Source organism: Mus musculus, chromosome 19, assembly GCF_000001635.26.
Source record: "Mus musculus strain C57BL/6J chromosome 19, GRCm38.p6 C57BL/6J".
In the NCBI taxonomy this organism is placed as follows: Eukaryota; Metazoa; Chordata; class Mammalia; order Rodentia; family Muridae; genus Mus; species Mus musculus.
Genome location: NC_000085.6, coordinates 5,964,528 through 5,986,214, shown reverse-complemented (window position 1 = coordinate 5,986,214; position 21,687 = coordinate 5,964,528). Strand labels below are relative to the sequence as shown.

Here is a 21,687-nt window from a genome sequence, read left to right as displayed (position 1 = left end):
TCTACCTCTAGGTCCCTCCCCTGCCTTTTTACATAAGGCCTGGGCAGGCCCGACCTGGGGTAGGGCCCTTGGCCATGGCCTTCACAGACCTGCTGGATGCCCTGGGAGGCGTGGGTCGCTTCCAGCTTGTCTATACAGCCTTGCTGCTGCTGCCCTGTGGGCTGCTGGCTTGCCATACCTTCCTACAGAACTTCACGGCTGCTGCACCCCCTCACCACTGCCAACATCCTGCCAACTACACAGAACCTACCACCAATGTCTCAGGGGTCTGGCTGAGGGCTGCCATACCCCTGAACCAGCATGGGGACCCCGAGCCGTGCCGGCGCTATGTAGAACCTCAGTGGGCCCTTCTGAAACCCAACGCCTCCTCCCATGGGGTGGCCACCGAGGGCTGCAAGGATGGTTGGGTCTACGACCGAAGCATTTTCCCATCTACCATTGTGATGGAGGTCAGAGGTGGGTGGGTGGCTTGGGGGGCTGGGAGGAGGCCAAGCCTAAGGACAAGGTTTAGCACTCCTCTCTCCCCAATAGTGGGACCTGGTGTGTGAGGCCCGCACCCTTCGTGACCTGGCTCAGTCCATCTACATGTCCGGGGTGTTGGTGGGAGCCGCCTTGTTTGGTGGTCTTGCTGACAGGTGAGCCTTTGGGGGAGCGCCTCGTCCCCCAGGGAAAGCCCTTGCGTTCACCTACATTCTGTCTCTTCTCTCTTTATTCCTTTCGTTGTCTGGGGTTGTTTGTTTTGTTTTGTTTTGTTTTGTTTTGTTTTGTTTTTCTAAGGCAGGGTTTCTCTGTGTAGCCCTGACTGTCCTAGCACTCACTCTCTAGACCAGGCTGGCCTCAAACTCACAGAGATCACCTACCTCTGCCTCCCAAGTGCTGGGATTAAAGGCGTGTGAAACCATGGCTATATATATATATGAGTGTTTTTCTTTTCTTTTCTTTTCTTTTTTTTTTTTTTTTTTTTTTGAATTTCTGATCCATCTGCCTGTACTTCCCAAGTGCTGGGATTATAGGCATGGATCTCTTTTCAAACTCTCTACCTTTCCCCAACATGGATTAAATCTCTCGGTCTCTGATCTTCCATCACACTTGTCCCTCTATCCCTGATCAGCCTGGTGGTTGCATGTGGTGTTTAGAGGGGTGGCTTTTACTGGGCATCTCATCTTTGATTGCTTCGGTGTCCCCACCAAGGCAGAAGTTTCAGACATGGCCTCTCTGCCTCCTTGGTGAGGATTCCCTAGCCCCTCACTCTTTGGGTTCAGGTTGGGTCGCAAGGCCCCACTGGTGTGGTCGTACCTGCAGCTGGCAGTTTCGGGGGCTGCCACAGCGTATGTGGGCTCCTTCAGTGCCTACTGCGTCTTCCGCTTCCTGATGGGCATGACCTTCTCCGGCATCATCCTTAACTCCCTCTCCCTGGGTGAGTCCAGTCCAGGCGGGACCCAGAGGGGCTGGGGTCATGCAACAAGAGAATTACAGCATCACAGGACAGCTTTGCAAATTTTGCGTTATGTAATTCTCACCCAGAAACCGCAATTCAAAACCTCCTACCCAGGGGTCTGGATTTGGAAGACCCTGGTTGGCCGACTGTGACCCCGAGGGCAGCAGTGGGCAGTGGTGGCCTTTCTTGGGTCTGGGTTTCAGTTGACTAATCTGTGAGCTGAGAGGGTCAGATTGATTTCATGAGAGTTACTCAACAGTACCTACTAATCATCTATGATGTGCCAGGTTTACATGGGGTCACATAGGTGAGTGGGACACAGGGACATAAGATAGGATGGTGTCCAAGGGAGACAGCTATGGTGGCTCGCACCTGCAATCGCAGCACTTGGGAGGTGGAAGCAAGAGGATCAGGAGTTCAAGGTGATCCTCAGCTGCACAGCCAGTTTGAAGCTTGCCTAAGGTACGTGAGTCTGTAAATAAAGGGTGGCCGGGAGTTCATGCAGTCAAAAGGCTTCAATCGGACAATGCAAACTCTAAAACCTTAGGGCAGGGTGCCATAGTGCATGAATGTAATCCCAGCACTCGGGAGGCAGAGGCAGGAGGATAACACATTTGAGGCCAGCCTGATCAACCTAGTGAGTTTGAACTCCTGGATGCTAACCAGATAGGAGTGTCACCTTTCAGAGATAAGGAATAAGCTGGAGCCTGTAGGCGAAACCCTGGTGGAAGGCAATAGACAGCCCTCTCTGAACACAGGGCTGCCACCTGCCTATGCTGCTCTTACTTAGTTTGCCTCTGAAGACATCATCAGGCTCAGACACTGCCACCACCTTTAGTTGTCCATCAGCAGGTGGGCCTTTGATTTCAGGATGGGAGAGAAATCTTGGGTCCAGAGAAGCAGGTGTACAGACCAGTACCCCTTTTCTGCTCTATTCTGCCCCAGCATTTGGACACTGAGAGGTGCTAAGCGCTCTCTTGCTCTCTTGCTTCTCTCTTGCTCTTGCTCTCCTTCCTGCTCCTGCCTCTCCCCATTCCCTTCCCCACTCTTTCCACCTGCTCATGTGCTCATGGCCGCCCTCTACTCCTCTACTTCTCTACTCTCTCCCTCTCTCTGCCTTTCTCTGCCTCTACTACCCTCTTAACTCCCCTCCCTGTGTTCTACATAAACTCTGTTCTATACAAAAGGAAGAAAGAGAGGTGCCAAGCACATATTGGGACCTCAGAAATCCAGTCCCACCTTCTAGAAGGGTAGGTGTCCTGCTGCAGCTGAGAGCAAATGCCTGAAATCTGTCAGCCTATCATACCAGAATGGCCTCTGTACTACATAAACATTTGCGTGCTTGGGTTCCTGTACGCTCTTGTGTAGACACACACACACTCACTGAAGGAGGGGCATGCCACACCCTGTCTCAGGAAATTCAACCTTACAATGAAGACTTTTTGTTTGTTTGGTTTGGTTTGATTTATTTGAGACAGGGTTTCTCTGTGTAACAGCTCTGGTTGTCCTGGAACCTACTTTGTAGACCAGGCTGGCCTCAAACTCAGAGATATGCCTGCCTCTGTCTCCTGAGTGCTAGGATTAAAGGCATGCGCCACCAGCTACAATGAAGCCATTTTAGAGTCTGATGTCCTATAGTGAGCACCCTGCCATAGGCCATATAAGAGTGTTGTCTAGGTAGATCTTGGTGTGGCCACAGCCATGAGGAAGGGGTGGGTGAATGAAATAGCTATGTGGTAGATGGGTCACTCCAGCTGCCTGCCTTTCTTTCACAGTTGTAGAATGGATGCCAACCAGAGGCCGTACAGTAGCAGGCATCTTGTTGGGTTTCTCCTTCACCTTGGGCCAGCTCATCCTGGCTGGCGTGGCATACCTGATCCGGCCCTGGCGGTGGCTGCAGTTTGCTGTGTCTGCTCCTTTTCTGGTCTTTTTCCTCTATTCTTGGTACGTCCAGCAGAGAGGTGCTGGGATGGGCATGTGTCTGATAGGTGAGGTGTAGAGAGCCTTGGAAGTGCTGGACACAGAGAACAGAGGCATGATGAGGGCCACAGGGTCCCAGGTACTTGTGAATAACTTTAGGGAATCTTTGGCCAACCGCTTTCCGTGGCATGGGGCTCTGGAACATACAAAATTATTTTTGCCTGTATCAATTCCACTGTGCTTCATAAAAACCCATTGTATTTTGTAAGAGGGGAACTGAAGTATAGCCCAGAAAGGGGCCATGATTTTTTTCAAGGCCAAGCAGCTAGGGCAAGAGCCAGATGCAATTTAATACCAAGGGTGTCTTAGATTTGAAGGACTCTTCAATGATTCTCTGTATGATATGCTAAAAAAAAAAAAAAAGAAGAAAAAGGAAAGAAAAGAAAAAGAAAAAAGAAAGATAAAGGAAGGAAGGAAGAGAGAGAGAGAGAGGGAGGGAAGGAAGGAAGGAAGAAAGAAAAAAAGAAAGAAAGAAAGAAAGAAAGAAAGAAAGAAAGAAAGAAAGAAAGGAAGGAAGGAAGAAAGGAAGGAAGGAAGAAGGAAAGAAAAAAGAGAGCGCCAGGCAGTGTTGGCACACGCCTTTAATCCCAGCACTTGGGAGGCAGAGGCAGGCGGATTTCTGAGTTCCAGGCCAGCCTGGTCTACAGAGTGAGTTCCAGGACAGCCAGGGCTACACAGATAAACCCTGTCTCAAGGAAAAAAGAAAAAGAAAGAAAGAAAGAGAAAGAGAGAGAGAGAGGGAGGGAGGGAGGAAAATGGGCAGGCAAGATGGGTCAGTCAGTGAAAGCAGTTGACTTCAAGTTTAACAAATAGAATTCAATTTCTGGGACCCACCCACATAGCAATGTGTGTGTGTGTGTGTGTGTGTGTGTGTGTGTGTGTGTATGTGTATGTAAAACCTGTCTCAAAACAACAACAACAACAACAAAGGGGTGTTGGCGACGGGTCCTGCTTGTGAAACTGGCACCCTGACATTGTCTTTAGGGTCTGGTAGAGTAAAGGTATGCTGGGATTGCTGTGGAAATGATCCTTCTGTACCCCAGGTGGCTTCCAGAGTCATCCCGATGGCTCCTCCTTCACGGCAAGGCCCAGCAAGCTGTGCAGAACCTTCAGAAGGTGGCCATGATGAATGGCAGGAAGGCGGAAGGGGAGAGGCTGACTACAGAGGTGAGCGGGTGTGGATGGAAGGCTGGGCTGGGTTTTTGTGGTACTGACAGGAGAGGCAGGTGTGGTAGAGGTTTACCCAGCGCTGCAGGATGGACAGGTGCACCCCAGGGACTCACTTGCCAGCCAGCCCAGCTGGAAGGATAAATTCCAGCGTCAGTGACCAAACCTCGCCGTCAGGCGTGGCGGTACAAGCCTGCAGTCCTAGCAATAGGGAGGCAGAGGCAGGTGGATCTCTGAGTTCAAAGCCAGCCTAGTCTACAAAGGGAGTTCCAGGACAGCCACGATTACATAGAGAAACCCTGTGTCAGGAAGGAAAGAAAGAAAGAAAGAGAGAGAGAGAGAGAGAGAGAGAGAGAGAGAGAGAGAGAGAGAGAGAGAGAGAAAGAAAGAGAGAGAAAGCAAGCAAGCAAACACACAGAAGGGTGATTATCAACATTTGTCTCCACACACCCGCCTCCCATATATGAGTGCACATACATACACATGGACATACAACACACAACAGGAGGAGGAGGAAGGAGAGGAGGAGGAAGGAGAGGAGGAGGAAGAAGAGGAAGAGGAAGGGGAAGAGGAGAAAGAGGAAAAAAAACGGGGGGGGGGATTGGGGCCAGTGAGTGTGCTCAGTGGGCTAAGCACTTGCTGCCAAACCTGATGGCCCGAGTTCAATCCTCAGCACCCACACAATGGAGGAGGGAACTGACTTCTAAAAGTTGTCCTCTGCCCTCCACATACACGCTGAGGCACACACGTTCTCGCACACAAAATAAATAAATGTAACACAAAACTGTAAGAAAGAGAAAGAGATGTGGAGGTTAAGAGAGGCCGGGTAGTTTGCCCATGAGGACGTGGTGGGTCTGTATTGGAGACAGAAGCCAGGCTGTGCTAGCCCAGGCCTGCCAGCCCAGCGCTCTGACAGCTTCCCTCCAGCCCGGCTGCTTCTAGCCACTATCTGATGCTGTGGTGAAGTTACTGGGAACTGAGTGACAGTCTCTGATGCCATTGAAACTCAGGGCTGTTGAATTGCACCTTGCTGATATGGCCCATTGTCACGGCAACAAACGCACCAAAGCACCATTGTCAATGGATACGGAGTCCAATGAGGAAAATGGCGTCCCAGAACCCTCAATGTCCCTGATCACACATTCCTCTCCCAGGTGGTGAGCTCCTACATCCAGGATGAGTTTGCAAGTGTCCGCACCTCCAACTCCATCTTGGACCTCTTTAGAACCCCTGCCATCAGAAGGGTCACGTGCTGTCTCATGGGGGTCTGGTAGGTGATGGCTCATCCCTTTGACCTGAGGTGGGGACATGCTTTCTGCTCTCATTAGCAAACACTGTCCTGAATTAGTCCTAACGTATATGGATCCAGTCTTATGTCACTTCCTTTTAGCACCCAGTCCTTAGGGCTGGGAAAATGGCTCAGTGCTTGCCCTGCAAGTACAAGAGCCTGACTTCAAATCACAGAACCTGTGTTAACAAGCTGACCTGCTATGCGTGTAACTCTAGCTTTGGTCAAATGGACCTTCAGGTTCAGATTCAAGGGAAGAAAAGGCTTTGAAAGCTAGAGAAAGATGCCTGAGGCCCTCCTCACATGGATAAGCATATCAGCACAGACGGGTGCATACATAAGCAAAGGATGCGCGCGCATGCGCACATACACAGCCCAACACATACACACACACACCAACACACAGACACACTCACACACACACACCAACACATACATACACACCAACACAATACACACACACACACTCCAACATATACACACACAGACAGAGACAGAGACAGAGATCACCCCAAGCTGGGTATGTTGGTGCACACCTTTAATCCCAGCACTTGGGAGGCAGAGGCAGGAGGGACCTCTGAATTCCAAGGACAGCCTGGTCTCCACAGAGAAACCCTGTCTTGAAAAACAGAACAAGGGGCTGGTGAGATGGCTCAGTGGGTTAGAGCACCAGAGTTCAAATCCCAGCAACCACATGGTGGCTCACAACCATCCGTAACAAGATCTGACTCCCTCTTCTGGAGTGTCTGAAGACAGCTACAGTGTACTTACATATAATAAATAAATAAATCTTAAAAAAAAAAAAAAGAAAAACAGAACGAAAGAAAACAAACCACAAAGTGGCTGGAGAGATGGCCCACTAGTTTAGAGCACTCGTTGCTCTTGCAGAGGAGCCTGGTTCTATTGCTAGCACCTACATGGCGGCTCAACCCAATCTGTAAGTCCAATTTCAGGGGACTCTAATGCCCTCTTCTGGCTTCTGTGGTTATCAAAAGCCATGTGCTGTTCATGCATACATGGGGGCAAAACACTCATACATACAAATGTTGTTTGTTTGTTTGTTTGTTTGTTTTTAATTAAGGTTACAGCGCTGGGAGGGGGGGAGCATTGCACCACTTTGATTCCAACACTCAGGAGGCAGAGACAGGTGGATATCTGTGAGTTAGAGGCCAGCCTGGTCTACAAAGCAAATTCCAGAACAGCCAGGGATACGCAGAGAAACTCTGTCTCAAGACAACAACAACCAGATTAAGGTTGCACCAGCACCTGGTATTCTGTGGGTGAACTGACATTATAGATGGGACACTATGTTGACCTAAGTGTCTACATTTGTGCAGAAAGTCTTATCCGCGCACATGTGATACACATAAACTCACACGGATACACACATACAGGCACAAATAAGAACAAGTAAACAAGACTTTCTTTAAAAGATTTCTTTTTTTTTTTTAAAGATTTATTTATTTATTATATGGAAGTACACTGTAGCTGTCTTCAGACACACCAGAAGAGGGCATCAGATCTCATTACGGGTGGTTGTGAGCCACCATGTGGTTGCTGGGATTTGAACTTCGGACCTTTGGAAGAGCAGTCGGGTGCTCTTACCCACTGAGCCATCTCACCAGCCCAAAAGATTTCTTAATTTATTTTATGCATATGAGTACACGGTAGCTGTCTTCGGACACAGTAGAAGAGGGCACCAGAACCCATTACAGATTGTTGAGAGCCACCATGTGGTTGCTGGGATTTGAACTCAGGACCTCTGGAAGAGCAGTCAGTGCTCTTAACCACTGAGCCATCTCTCCAGCCCTAAGCTGATGAATATGAGGCAGGAAGGCAGGCCGTGATATAGTACTTACTGCAGTATGGGCCTTATGAGGGTCAAAGGGAAGACATGAAGAGGGGTTTCCAGTGCTTTTGTTGTTGTTGCTTTTTGGGTTTTGTGGCCCCTGACCTGAGTTGGGGACATGTTCCCTGGGTTCTGGGAATGAAGTTCCCTGAGCCCTTGGAGATCCCAAGACCTCATGGAGGTGTGTTGTAAACATCACCCCCCCCCCCGTCATTCCTCCCACCCTGCCACCTTGCCTTGCACTCTTGGTGGGTCTGGACACTGCCCTCTGATGTCCAGACACCCCCTGCCTGCCCTCCTGCAGCAACCTCTGGTATCCTGCCACTTCCTCATGGTCCTTCTTCTTCTTAGAAACAAACCAACTTCAAACTCTGAAGTTGAAAGACCTCTTTTGGATCCTTCTAGAAAGAATTAGCAAAGTCTTATTTTTCATAAGAGGCAGCAATCCACAGCTTAGGCAGAAGTGGGGCCATGGGTCTTCCTAAAGGATTCTCCAAGTATCTTGGCTTGTGTAACTTTGTTTTATACAGAAAATCTTGGCCGTTTTCAGGGCCCCCTTGAAGCCCTGGAGCCTTACCAGGCCCATCTGGATCCAATTGCACCATTTCCATGAGGCTCTCTAGGCTGGGGTGGGGTGGGGACAGGGACTTCTGGGATCCCAGGAGGGCTATGAGTATGAAAAGGGAGAAGAGAACTGGTTAGTTTGCACAAATGTCTCCGAACTCTGTTGTTTTCTTTTGTGGCTAATTTCCAAGTTACAAAAGCAATGCGTACTCGGTGTACAAAGGAGAAAGAAAGAAGGAAAGAAAGAAAGAAAGAAAGGAAGAAAGGAAGGAAGGAAGGAAGGAAGGAAGGAAGAAAGAAAGAAAGAAAGAAAGAAAGAAAGAAAGAAAGAAAGAAAGAAAGAAAGAAAGAAAGAAAGAAAGAAAGAAAGAAGAGAGGGAGGGAGAGAGGTGGGGGGAGAGAGAGAGAGGGAGGGAGGTGGGGGGAGAGAGAGAGGGGGGAGGGAGAGAGAGAGAGAGAAAGGAACAAAAGAAAAGAAAAAAGAAAGTTCTGGGGTTGGAGAGATGGCTATGTAGCAAGTTCAAAGCCAAGCCTGGGCTACAAGAGACTCTGCCTTAAAATAGGCAAGACTGAGGAGCTGATGGCCTGTGTTTTGATTTCAGCATCAGCATTCACTGTTAGATCCTGAGTGTGTTAACCTCTCTAAACCTCAGCTTCCCCATCAGTCCCATGACTTTTATTTATTTAATTTTTGTTGTTGGTTTTTTTTGTTTTGTTTTTTTGTTTTTGTTTTTGTTTTTTTTTTTCCGAGACAGGGTTTCTCTGTTCTCTGGCTGTCCTGGAACTCACTCTGTAGATCAGGCTGGCCTCGAACTCAGAAATCTGCCTGCCTCTGCCTCCTGAGTACTGGGATTAAAGGCATGTGCCACCACACCCGGCTCCCGTGACTTTTATAATCTTAGCCATCACTTAGTGCTGTTGTGAAGATCAGAGTGAATTACATAGAAGGATTCCTGGATGAAAGTGAATATATTCTTGGCTGGGTGTGGTTGTGCTTGCCTTGACTCCCAGGGCTACACTCAGAGGCAGTTGGATCACTGAGATTTCAAGGCTAGCCTGAGCTACACAGGGAGTGCTAGGTAAGTCAGGGCTATATAGTAAGACCCTATCTTAAAGGGGTTGGGGGTGTAGAGATGGCTCAGTGGTTAAGAGTATTAGATGCTCTTCCTAAGGGCCTGGTTTCATGCTAGCTCACAACTGCCTATAACTCCAGTTCCAGTGGATCTGACAATCTCACGCACACACGGACACGCAGGCAAAACACTAACGCACATAAAAAATTAAAACAAAAAGTAAAACGTTGTGTGCCATCGAGAGAGGGGAGAAGGGAGAGGGAGAGGAAGAGAGAGCTCTTGCTCTTCTCTGGAGATTGCCCCCAGGGAGGACAACACACGCACACGCACGCGCATGCACACACACGCACATACACATGTGTTTCTATAAAAAATAGGTAAGCCGGGTGTGGTGGCACACGCCTTTAATCCCAGGATTTGGGAGGCAGAGGCAGGCAGATTTCTGAGTTTGAGGCCAGCCTGGTCTACAGAGTGAGTTCCAGGACAGCCAGGGCTACACAGTCTCGGAAAAAAAAAAAAAAAAAAAAAGGTTAATATTCTGCTCTGCTACTGTTTTTTTAATTAATTCAATTATATTTGAAATGTCACCATCAGGTAAAGCCATAGCATATGGCAGATTTGCAGTAAATATTTGATAAGCTAGTGAATAATGAGAAAATAGGAAAAGTGAGAATTTTGTCAGGTACAGAGACGTCAGACAGAAAGGAATCATAGAGAATATCTAGTCTATTCTCCCTGTGTTGGGATACAGCTTGACATGAGTGTGGCCATCTTGGATGTGACCATCCCCCCTCCATTTGTCAACCTCACACACTCTCCCAGCATGCACCCAAACTCAGTAGGCTAAGCAAACTTGACAGGGTAGTCGGCCAAGCATTCAGTGCCAAGCTCTGATAAAAAGGACTGCTTCTTAGCTGACATCTGATCTGTAAATGTTTTTGAATCTGTCCAAGTACATTCCAGTTGGTGCTGATCCGTCTTGGCCTAGCTTAGTGTATAAACCCCTTTCTTCTGCCCCTTGGCACCAAGACATGCTTCCATCTGCAGGTCCATAGTAACTCGAAGCTTGCCAACCCTAGACTAGTCTGTCTCTTGGCACCTTCTGTCTTTGGTCAGTAGCCAATTTCCCTCCTCCCCCTCTGTTTTTCGAGACAGGGTCTTTTTGAGTAGCCTTGCCTGTCCTGGAACTGGGTAGCCAACTCTCATCCACCAGATTTTTCCAAAACATTGCCAGTCACAGTCCAACTTGGATGGTACTCCAGGTTGGTCATGGTCCAGTCTCTCTGGAAAGACCATTTCAGAAATAAAGCCATGTCTCACTCTTCCCTGGTAGGCCACCAACATGCCCTCATGGTTAGGGATATACATTGGGTGGCTTTTGTCTGTCTGCTCTTCATCTTTCTCAGAGTCCATGCATGCTCTGATCAGGTTTTACTGACTTACAGCATCACTTACCGAGCATCACTACCCTGAAGGCCAGGGCCCACCTGGATACAGCCTGGGTCCCTGCACAGCGCTTCCAAGGCTGAGCAGAAGGAATCTGTGTAGCTCAGCTCCTTGGCAGAGCCTTTGGGGAAGAATTCATTTGGCAGAGTTCAACTCTCTGCAGCTGTAAGGTCGATGTCTCCATAGACCACTCTCAGCTCCAAGAGACCACCTACATTGCTGGCTAGGTAGCAGTCTCCATTTCAGTGGAGACTCTCACGTCAGATTGTTCTCTGTCTGGGAGAAGTGGCACACACCTGCAGCCCAGCGTTTGGGGAAGTAGAGATAGAAGAATCAGGGGTTCAATATTAGCCTCTGAAAAATAACAAGTTCAATCCCAGCCTGGGGTATATGAGACCTTGTCTCATAAAACTGAAAAAACAGCTGGGGGCAGTGGTGGCACACACCTTTAATCCCAGCACTTGGGAGGCAGAGGCAGGCAGATCTCTGAGTTCGAGGCCAGCCTGGTCTACAGAGTGAGTTCCAGGACAGCCAGGGCTACACAGAGAAACCCTGTCTTGAAAAACAAACAAACAAACAAACAAAAAGTGGACCTTCCCACTTAAAAAAACTGAATAAAAAAACCAATAAAGTCTCTTAGGCTCAGAATCACTAACTCCTTGTCTTTGACCTATAGGCTCAGGCTTAGACACCTAATGTGATTACATCAGCTTCCCTCACCCTACCCCAATTTATCTTCAAGTTAACTGATGTAAATGATGTAACTTCATTACACACGCAAAATTCTTTCAAAACAACACCTAAGATTGGTGTTCGGATACTAGGAAAGGGTTTGGGTAAACCCAGGACAGAAGTAAGAGGGGTCTGTGTTACTGCACTTATGCCCCTCCACTCCCATCTGAGTCTTCTTTGTTGTTGTTTCAGTTGATTGGGTTTTGTTTGATTTTTTTGTTTTGGAGTGGGGAATGGAGTTGAGACAGGGTTTCTCTGTGTAGCCCTTGCTGTCCTAGAACTCGCCTTGTAAACCAAGCTGGCCTCGAACTCAGATATCTGCCTGTATCTGCCTCCTGAATGCTGGGATTAAAGGCCTGAGCCACCGCCCAGCTTGGTTGATTGTTTAAGGCAGGATCTTAGTCTATAGCCCAGGCTGGCTTTGGGTTGCACTGCCTTGGGTTCTCCAGTGCTGGCATTACAAGGGTCTTCACCTATAGAAAGGTACATGACTCAGCTTGACAAAGTTTCATGTCTGATGCAAAAGGAGGCACAACTAGGTGCCTGGCTCTTGTCTGTAATCCCAGACTTTGGGAGACTGAAGCAGGAGGATTGCTGTGAGATTTAAGACAGTCTGAGCTACAGTGAGTTTCAGGTCAGCTTTAGCTATAATGTTAGAGACTGTCAGAAAGAGAATGGGGAGAGGAGATCAAGTTCAGATCTCCTGTTTCAGAAAATAAAGCAGTACTGAAAGATGGTTCAGTAGGTAAAAGCTCTCACCACACAACCGCCACAACCTGCCAAGTTCCGTCACTGGGACCCAAGGTAGGAGAGAAACCGGCTCCCCAAAAGCTATCCGCTGACCTCCACGAGTGGTACAGGTAGACAGACAATAATAATTAATTTTAAAATGAAAACAGGGTGGACAGCGATTGAGAGAGACAGCCGTGGTCAATGTCTGCTCTCCACATGCAAGTGCACACACACACGCAGGAATATAGACACACACACACCACACAGTCAACGAAAATAACAAGCAAAGAAATAAATAAAGGTAAGATTTTGAGACAGGATCTCACTATGTAGCCCAGGCTGGTGATCCTCCTGCCCCAGTCTTCCAAGTGCTGGGCTCACAAGCACAGACTGGCATGTGTTCTTTAACCTGTCTGTCTTCTTCTGTTTTCGTTTTTTGTTTTGGTTTGATTTGGTTTGGTTTTTTGAGACAGGGTTTCTCTGTGTAGCCCTGGCTGTCCTGGAACTCACTCTATAGACCAGGCTGGCCTCCTGCCTTTACCTCCCAAGTGCTGGGATTAAAGGCCTACACCACTACTACCTAGCCTGGTTTTGGTTTTTTAGCACTGTTTTAATCCCAGCACTGAAGCTGTATTGACAGTGAAGACCAAAGATAACCCAGAGCTCAGAACCTGAGCTCAGGGGAGCAGGTGGTGTGAACGAGATGTAGTGAGAAAGAGCTCCAGTGTCTGAGGCGTGAGGGACCAGAAGATGCTGCCAAAGGGATTTGAACTCCCTGAGGGGAGGGTCCCCAGGTCACACATCCTGTATCCCTTTCGTCAAGCCCCAGACAGTGAGTTGTGGGTGAAACAGGGCCATTCTGCCTCCTTTCCCAGGTTCTCTAATTCTGTGGCTTACTACGGCCTGGCCATGGACCTGCAGAAGTTTGGGCTCAGCATCTACCTGGTACAGGCTCTGTTTGGGATCATCGATATCCCGGCCATGCTGGTCGCCACCACCACGATGATTTATGTGGGACGACGGGCCACAGTGTCCTCCTTCCTCATACTAGCTGGGCTCATGGTCATTGCCAACATGTTTATGCCTGAGGGTGAGTTGTCACTGCTGCCCTGTGGTAGCCACATAGACACAGGGTCTCAGAAGCAGTGAGAGGCCCTCTGGAGATGACCACAACACACCCATGATTCTAGCCCTTGGGAGGCAGAGGCAGGAGAATCACCAGTATTTGGCCAGCCGGGACTCCAGTGAGACCCTGTCTCAAAGGGGATAAACAGGAAACTTGAAAGAGGAAATTGCCAAAGAGGAATTGGTGTAATTGATGCAAAGCTGCTTAGGTGTGGGTGATTCGGGAAATCTCCTCAGCTGGTCTACTCCAGCCAACACCAACTCAAAGCAGGTACCTACCAGGATTTCTCTGACCACCTCCCATGGGATGCTTCAGTCAGGGTTTGCAGTCAGTGAAGAGCAGCAGGACAAACAGGCTAATGACAGACACACCAGCAAGAAGTGCTGACTGAGCACCAAACACTGCTCTGGTGACATGTGTCCACCTGATGACACCTTTGAACAAGCATGCAAAGCTGTATTAGTATTGCCCTTACTCACAGGACTGAGGGGCTCAGAAATAGGAGGTCACTGTGGCTAGGTTACCTACCTGAGTCAGAGCTAGGGTTTGAATCTAACAGCGGGCTGTGGAGACAGATGCAAATGAATGAGAAGTAGTCAGATGGGGACAGGGTCTTACTATGTAGCCCTGGCTGGCTTGGGACTCTCCTTGTAGATCAGGCTGACCTCAAACAGATCTACCTGCCTCCTCCTCCAGAGGACTGGAATTAAAGTCACGTGCACTGGCTTACACCTAAGTCCCGCAGGCCCCTGCTCCAGTCTCTGCCCCTCACAGCTCTCTCTCTCTCTCGCTCTCTCTCTCTCTCTCTCTCTCTCTCTCTCTCTCTTTTCTGAGACAGGGTTTCTCTGTATAGCCCTGGCTGTCCTGGAACTCACTTTGTAGACCAGGCTGGCCTCGAACTCAGAAATCCACCTGTCTCTGCCTCCCGAGTAATGGGATTAAAGGCGTGTGCCACCACGCCCGGCTTCCACCTCTCTCTTCTGCCTCTTCAGATCTGCAGACCTTGCGGACAGTGCAGGCAGCGCTGGGCAAAGGCTGCCTGGCCAGCTCCTTCATCTGCGTGTATCTGTTCACGGGAGAACTCTATCCCACAGAGATCAGGTGAGTATGAGAGTGGTGCCCATGCTGGGGGGTTCACTCTCTTCCCTGGCACCTGCAGGCCTGACCCTTTGGGGACCCAGCCCCAGCTGCTGATAGGTCTTCACTTCTCACAGGCAGATGGGGATGGGATTTGCTTCTGTCAATGCCCGCCTCGGAGGCTTGGTGGCACCCCTGATCACCACACTTGGCGAGATCAGTCCAGTTCTGCCACCTGTATCCTTTGGTGCCACTTCAGTCTTGGCTGGAATGGCTGTCGCCTGCTTCCTGACTGAGACCCGCAATGTGCCACTGGTAGAAACTATTGCTGCAATGGAGAGACGGTGAGTGTCCTCTGGCACTATGGAGTGCAGGACCAGTGGTTACAGGCAACCAGAAATGCCTGGAAGTGAGAGGAATCGTCAATGGCTATGCATAAAAAAAATCACTTTCTGGGGGTTGGAGAGATGGCTCAGTGGGTAAGAGCACTGACTGCTCTTCCAGAGGTCCTGAGTTCAATTCCCTGCAACCACATGGTGGCTCACAACCATCTGTAATGGGATCAGATTCCCTCTTCTGGTGTGTCTGAAGACAGCTACAGTGTACTCATATTAAATAAATCTTAAAAAGAAAATAAGGGGAAAAAACCCCACAACAATAAAAGAAAGAAGGAAAGAAAGAGAGAGAGAGAAAGAAAGAAAGAAAGGAAGAAAGAAAGAAAGAAAGAAAGAAAGAAAGAAAGAAAGAAAGAAAGAAAGAAAGAAAGAAAGAAAGGCAGGCAGACTTCTGCCTTCCTCTACGTGGCTTACCTCTCAATCAGAACAGGTCCAACATGAGGAAAAAGCACAGGAATAAAGGTAGAGCAGAGGACGTGGGAGGAGGGGCGCGGGAGGCCACACAGTGGCTGAGAACACAGGAAACCCCAGTACCACATAAACAGCACAGGGTCCGTAAGGAAGAGGCAGGCGGGCCTTGGTCAGTTCAAGACCAGCCTGGCTTACATAGTGAGTTCCAAGCCAACCACAGATACCAAATGAGACCCTGTTTCAAACAAACAAACAAACACGAAAACTGGAAAATGAACATTGAGATTTTTCTAGAAACCTGTTCAGACTAGGCAGGTAAGTGGACAGGTCAGGAAATGACTAAAACAGAAAGATAACAGAAGTTTCTATTTACCTTTGAGCAGAGTCAAACAAGGCCGTTCCAAAAGAGACACAGAACAGAAGAGTGAAGAAATTTCTCTTCAGCAGCTGGGGGCTTCACCCCTCAAAGAAACCATTTAAGTTGTCAGGACCCTGACGCTGAGCTCAGCCTGTGCTAGGAGGGAGTGTCCAAGTCCTGCTAGGAGATCCTGGTGCAGAACTCCATGCAAAGCCAGAGGGCATCGTGGACTTTGCTGGGGAGCCACACCCAAGCCCAAGCAGAAAGCTCAGGAAGGGGAAGTATCCTCCAGGGACCCAAGGAGATCATGTTGTCCACTGCAATAAAAGCACTACTGTCCAGGGCCACCAGAGATGCTGGGTCTTTGCAAACGTCACAATGAAGTCCACGCTCCATGGTTTCCTGGCCAATTTTCTTGACCACCATCTCCACCCCTGAATTCCAGAACTCACTCTGCTTCACTACTTTAGAAAGCATGGCCATTCCTTCAGACATTATTGGAGAAAAAGCTCATTTTCCCCAAGGGGTAGACAGTGTGTCTGCACAGTTGGTGTAAGAGTTGGTGAGGCAACAGTGAGACTAGAGTCAGGACCTTTGCCTGTTGGTGATATTCAAAGCAGTAATACTTTGCAGAAGTGGGATCTGGCCCAGTTTCCCAGAAGTCATAAAAGAGGCATGTCCCTGCATTCCCAGCTCCCCTCTGACCTCAGGTCAGCATACAGTGCAGACTTTGGACATATTCCTATAGCCTCGACCTGGAATTTGTTATATAGAGTAGGCTGCCCTTGAACTTGCAGAGATCTGCCTGCCTCTGCCTCCCAAATGCTGGCATTAAAGGTGTGTGGCACCTTGCCTGGCCATATTTTAATTTCTTCTTCTATTCCTAAAGACTCTGTATCGCTGAAAGTATGATAGCCATCTTGACACGGAGGACATGAATTCAAGAAACTTCCCCGCCCATAGAATCTCAAGAACTCTGACTCCTGAATGCACACAACAAACCCCTTCAGGATACCGGGGTAGACCAGCAAGCATGATTCCCTTCCAGCTTCTATGTGTCAGGAAGTCATAGGACCTTTGTGGCACACTTCTGGGTCAGGGACTTTTTTGAGCCTGCTGTCTCCACATTGCCCAGATCTGCTTCATGACTACCTCTCTAACTCCAGCTCCAGGGGCTCTGGTGCCCTCTTCTGACCTCTTTAAACACACACACACACACACACACACACACACACACACACACACACACACACACACACATTCTATTCACCCACATAATTAAAAATTTAAAATCACCCATGGTCATTTGCATCATAAAATGAGTTACTAAGACTTGTTCCTGGTAAGAGGAAGGAAGTGGACCCTATATTTTGAAGAGAGGGGCTTCAAAGAATCTTGGGACATATTTTTAGGCCATTATTCTTTGAAAGCTGCTGTAGTGGCACACATACGTAATCCCAGCACTCAGGAGGCAAAAGCAGGAGAATCAGGAGCTCATGGCTCCATGGAGAGTTCGAGGTCAGCCCGGGCTATCGGAGACCCTGACTCAAAACTAAAAAAAGAAATGATGTGGAAGCCAGATGTGGCAGCGCATGCTTGCTGGCCTAGCTGTTCTAGCACAGCTGTAATACCAGCACTTGGGAGGCCTGGGATAGGAGAGTTACAGGTTTGAAGCCAGTATAGGCTACATGGTGAGTCCCTGTGTAAAACATAAAAATAAAAAAAGGACTTAGACCCAAAGAGCAGGGTAATTCACCTAGTCAATGCGCTAGGAAGACCTAGGCTTAATCTCTTCCACACATCCAACATATTCAGAAAATCATCATTTAAGCATGTCTCCACTACGAACTTTGGTTTGTTTGTTTTTTTGAGACAAAATCTTACTATATAGGCCCTGGATGACCAGGACCTTGCTATGTAGAAGATGCTGACCTTGAACTCACAGAGACCTGCCTGCCTCTGCCTTGAAGGTACTGGGATTAAAAGTGTGTATAGAGTTGGACAGTGGTGACACACGCTTTTAATGCCAGCACTTGGGAGGCAGAAGCAGGTGGATCTCTGAGTTCAAGGCCCGCCTGGTCTACTGAGTGAGTTCCAGGACAGCCAGGGCTACACAGAGAAACCCTGTCTCAAAAAAAAAAAAAAAAAAAAAAGTGTGTATAGAGAGCAAGCCCGAGACTGTAAATCACTTGGCAGTTAGGACATGCACACAAGATTTGTCTTTCAAATATGCTTGGTTTATTATCACAAACATTCCTTACAATATACTAATATAAAAGTTAGACATCCTACCAAGTGGGGAGCAGTTGTTTGGGCAGAAATGCTGCCGCAGGGTCCCACTGTTAGGATGCCTCGAAAGCTTGCAGGCTTGACCCACATCTACCATGAAGTCCTTTGGCTACAGCAGTCTGGAAGGATGGCACCCATGAAGGTCTAGGAGGTCTTTGAGAGTGTAGGCCAGCGCTGACAGTGGACCCAATGACAGCGCTAGAAGTTCTAAGTCATTGCAATCCAGGCCACACACAGTCTCCAGGGCTCTTGCCAAAGATATCAACACAGAAGCTAGAAAGGCCATGTTTTGTCATCGTGGCAGTGGGATCATAGAGACCGTTCCCAACGCTCACATCTTTGTATCATTTCATTGGGGGAGTAGCTTTGTGTTATCAGGGCTCACAGCTCGGGGCTGGTTCACTAGCACACCAACACTACCTTGGAGTTAGTTCATCAGTTTATCTAGGCCTGTCCTAGACAAGGCGCCTAGCTGAGCCTGCCAGGGTATCGCTTCAGAGGCCTCGCTCTTATCAGTGCTACCTGATGGCAAGCTCAGGTATCAGTGATTTCAAGTCCCGTGTTCCTCACAGATGCACAGCACCATGCTTGGCTCAGCGCAGACACTGTTGAGGTGTCTCACGTCCTCTTGTTATTGTTCTCCTAGTATATACTCCCGGAGAACTCAGGAGAGGGTGTCACAGGGGATCTTTATTATTATTATTGGTTATTTTATTTACATTTCAAATGTTGTCCCCCTTCCTGGTTTTTCCTCTGCAAATCCCGAATCCCATACCCCCTCCCCTTTGCCTCTATGAGGGTGCTTTCCCACCCATCTACCCACTTCAGCCTCACCACCCTAGCATCCCCCTACACAGAGGCATAGAGGACCAAGGGCCTCCCTCCTATTGATGCCAGATAAGGCCATCCTCTGCTACATATGCAGAGGGATCTTATGGCTTTATCTTTTTCTCCTTGGTTCATTTTGTTTTTTGTGTACACTCTGGGGTCTGCCAGCAGCCCCCACCATCAGTTTCATGAAGTGCAAGGGTCCGATGACCTGTCCAAGGTCACAAAGGGCTCAAACCCAATGTGAGTACAGTGGGTAGGAACCTGTGCCAGTCTGGGGAGGCTCTCCACTGCCTAGGAGATCCTAAGCCAGTTCCCCTGACCCTAAGCTTCCTCCATAGATTTGCATCTTTTGAGAGCCTGCCAGGAGCCAGGCACCAGGTCAGAGCAGGGAGTGTTCTGATGGGAATATACCAGTCCAAACGTGAGCTGCGTGCAATCCCAACAGGGATGAGGGTGAAGAAGAGGCCCCGGAGGCCGTGCAGGATGACACAGCAAAATGCTACAGAGATGAGATAGGAAGAGTCAGCTTCAGGAGTGAGGAACATTCCAGGAGAGTACTGGGAGGGGCACTCGGCGCCATGGGACACATCCAGGCTTGAAAGGAGGAATGTGAGAGGAGCCCACTAGAAGGGGTTGGAGCTGACAGGGTCACAGTGGCTTCAACAGGGCCTGAGCACGCAAAGGCTGGGGATGTGGCTCAGCAGTAGAGTGCACACCCAGGGAGGAAAGATGACTGGGAGACACCCAACTGAGCACAGGCTTGGTGACCTCGGTTGCTGTCCCACTCCTTCAGAGTTACCATCACTCCCTACCTCTGGCCACAGGCCACAGTGCCTCGTAGGCAGCTCCATAAACTGTGGCTTTCCTTCCTCCCTCCCTCCCTCCCTCCCTCCCTCTCTGCTTCCCTTCATTCTTTTCTTCCTTTGTCTTATTTTGGTTTCTGCCTGGCCTCTAAGGGTTACCTTAAGAAACACTACTGCCAGGCAGTGGTGGCGCACACCTTTAATTCCAGCTCTTGGGAGCCAGAGGCAGGTGGATTTCTGAGTTTGAAACCAGCCTGGTCTACAGAGTGAGTTCCAGGACAGCCAGAGCTACACAGAGAAACCCTGTCTTGAAAAAAACCAAAAGAAGAAAAAAGAAAGAAAGAGAGAAAGACTACTTTGGCTGGATGGGATGTGTGTGGTGTTGCTCAACTTTAATCTCAGCAACAACAATACTTTGGGGCGGGGGCTACAGAGATGTTTGACATTTAAGAGACTTACTGCTTTTGCAAAGGATCTGGGTTCAATTTCTAGAACCCACATGGTGGCTAACAATTTAATCTCTAAGTCCAGTTCCAGGAAATCTGATGCCCTCTTCTGGCCTCCTCAGCATCAGACATACCTGAAGTCAAAACATTCATACGCACAAAATAATAAAATAGTCAAAAGATTACTTTGGGGGCTGGAGAGGTGGCTCAGTGGTTAAGAGCACTGACTATTCTTCCAAAGGTCCAGAGTTCAAATCCCAGCAACCACATGGTGGCTCACAACCATCTTGTAATGAGATCTGACAGCATTTTCTGGGTGTCTGAAGAAAGCTACAGTGCACTTAGACATAATAATAAAGAAATCTAGAAAGAAAGAAAGAAAGAAAGAAAGAAAGAAAGAAAGAAAGATGGCTTTGCTTTATTTATGCATTCATTTGAGGCAGGGTCTCCTGTAGCAGGCTGGCCTTGAACTTCTGATGTAGCTAAGGGTAACTTCTGGTCCTTCATTCCCAAGTACTGGGATTACAAATGTGCCAATGGCCATCAGATTCTGAGGGTCACACCCAAGGTTTAGATACGCCAGGCAAGCACTCTGCCAGGTGTGCTACACCCCTAATCTCTAGAAATGGGTGATAATTGGTTCAAGGTTTGTGAGGCTGTATTTAAATCTTACCTCTCTTTATCAGAAAGGCCATAAGCCTCAGATGTTAATGATGTGTGGCAGCACTGAGGGACTAAATCGTAGTGTTGTGTGACCTTGCTGCCACCTGGTGGCTAAATTCCTGCAGCCCAGCCCAGTGCTTCCTGCTACTAGTGTGAAAACCCAGTAAAGTTTTGTTTTGTTTTGTTTTTCTGTTGGACAGACTTAAAATGTGGGCCTAGTCGGCTGCAGTCTCGTGTTAATATCTCACCTCAGCCTCCCAAATATTGAGATTGAAGCTTTGAGCCACGATGTTCACTGAGAAAGTTGAAGTTCAATCAGCCTTTAAACACACAGACACACTTTGTTTTTGTTTTGAGACAGGGTTTCTCAGTGTGGCCCTGCTGTTCTGGGTGCCATTCTGTAGACCAGGCTGGCCTTAAACTCAGTAATCTTCCTGCTTCTGCTTCCTTAGTGCTGGGGCTAGCGGCATGGTTTTAAATGGGTGTTTGTGAGTACCTGAGTGTATGTATGTGCACCATGTGATTGTAGGAGCCTGTGGAGGTCAGGAGGTCTCAGGTCCCCTGAAACTGGAGTTAGAGGCAGCTGTGAGCCACCACACTAGTGCTGGAACCAAACCCAAGTCCTTTGTGAGATCAGTAAGCGTAACTGCTAAACCATCTCTGCAGTCCTGTTTGGTGTTTCTTGCTTGCTTGTTAGGGTCTCTCTGTATAGCCTTGGCTGGAACTTGCAGAGACCTGCCTCAGCCTCCAAGTGCTGAGATTACAGGTGTGTGCTACCAGGCCTAGCTTCAAACCGTTTTTTCTTAAAGGCTCTGCCAGTCTTCCATTCCATTCTTAGGGTGTCACAGATCAATTGACCTAAGCCAAATCAATGGAGATTTTGGTTCGAAAATTTGGTAAATACATCAAGAAGAGAATGCACTCCTTGTTTTACTCTCTAACCACTCCCCCTTCAGTGACCTGCCCTCCCGCTATCCCCGTGACTGACAATCATAACAGCTATAATAACCACATTCCCT

At 48.5% G+C, this 21,687-nt stretch overlaps 1 protein-coding gene and 1 long non-coding RNA gene across 10 annotated transcripts; one reads left to right on the top strand and one right to left on the bottom strand.

The window, feature by feature from the left end:
• The first annotated feature begins 71 nt into the window (after positions 1-71).
• Slc22a20 (solute carrier family 22 (organic anion transporter), member 20) lies at positions 72-15,981 on the top strand. Its single transcript, NM_198650.2, has 10 exons — positions 72-449; positions 532-635; positions 1,263-1,417; positions 3,214-3,382; positions 4,462-4,585; positions 5,740-5,855; positions 13,145-13,359; positions 14,388-14,496; positions 14,610-14,816; positions 15,662-15,981. Exons 1-10 carry the CDS (start codon positions 75-77, stop codon positions 15,756-15,758), a joined length of 1,671 nt encoding a protein of 556 aa, NP_941052.1. The 5' UTR covers positions 72-74; the 3' UTR covers positions 15,759-15,981.
• On the bottom strand, positions 1,118-15,909 carry Gm31719. Of its 9 annotated transcripts, none has more exons than XR_001782726.2 (4): positions 13,924-14,230; positions 13,674-13,829; positions 3,312-3,554; positions 1,118-1,448 (listed from the first exon to the last, which is right to left on the bottom strand). It is a non-coding gene; the product is annotated as a predicted gene, 31719 (long non-coding RNA). The 9 variants fall into 9 exon arrangements; XR_879487.2 differs by lacking the exons at positions 1,118-1,448; positions 3,312-3,554 and adding exons at positions 7,651-8,389; positions 15,652-15,908 and having other exon boundaries at positions 13,924-13,958; XR_879486.1 differs by lacking the exons at positions 1,118-1,448; positions 3,312-3,554 and adding exons at positions 7,651-8,389; positions 15,282-15,469 and having other exon boundaries at positions 13,924-13,958.
• Positions 15,982-21,687: the final 5,706 nt, after the last annotated feature.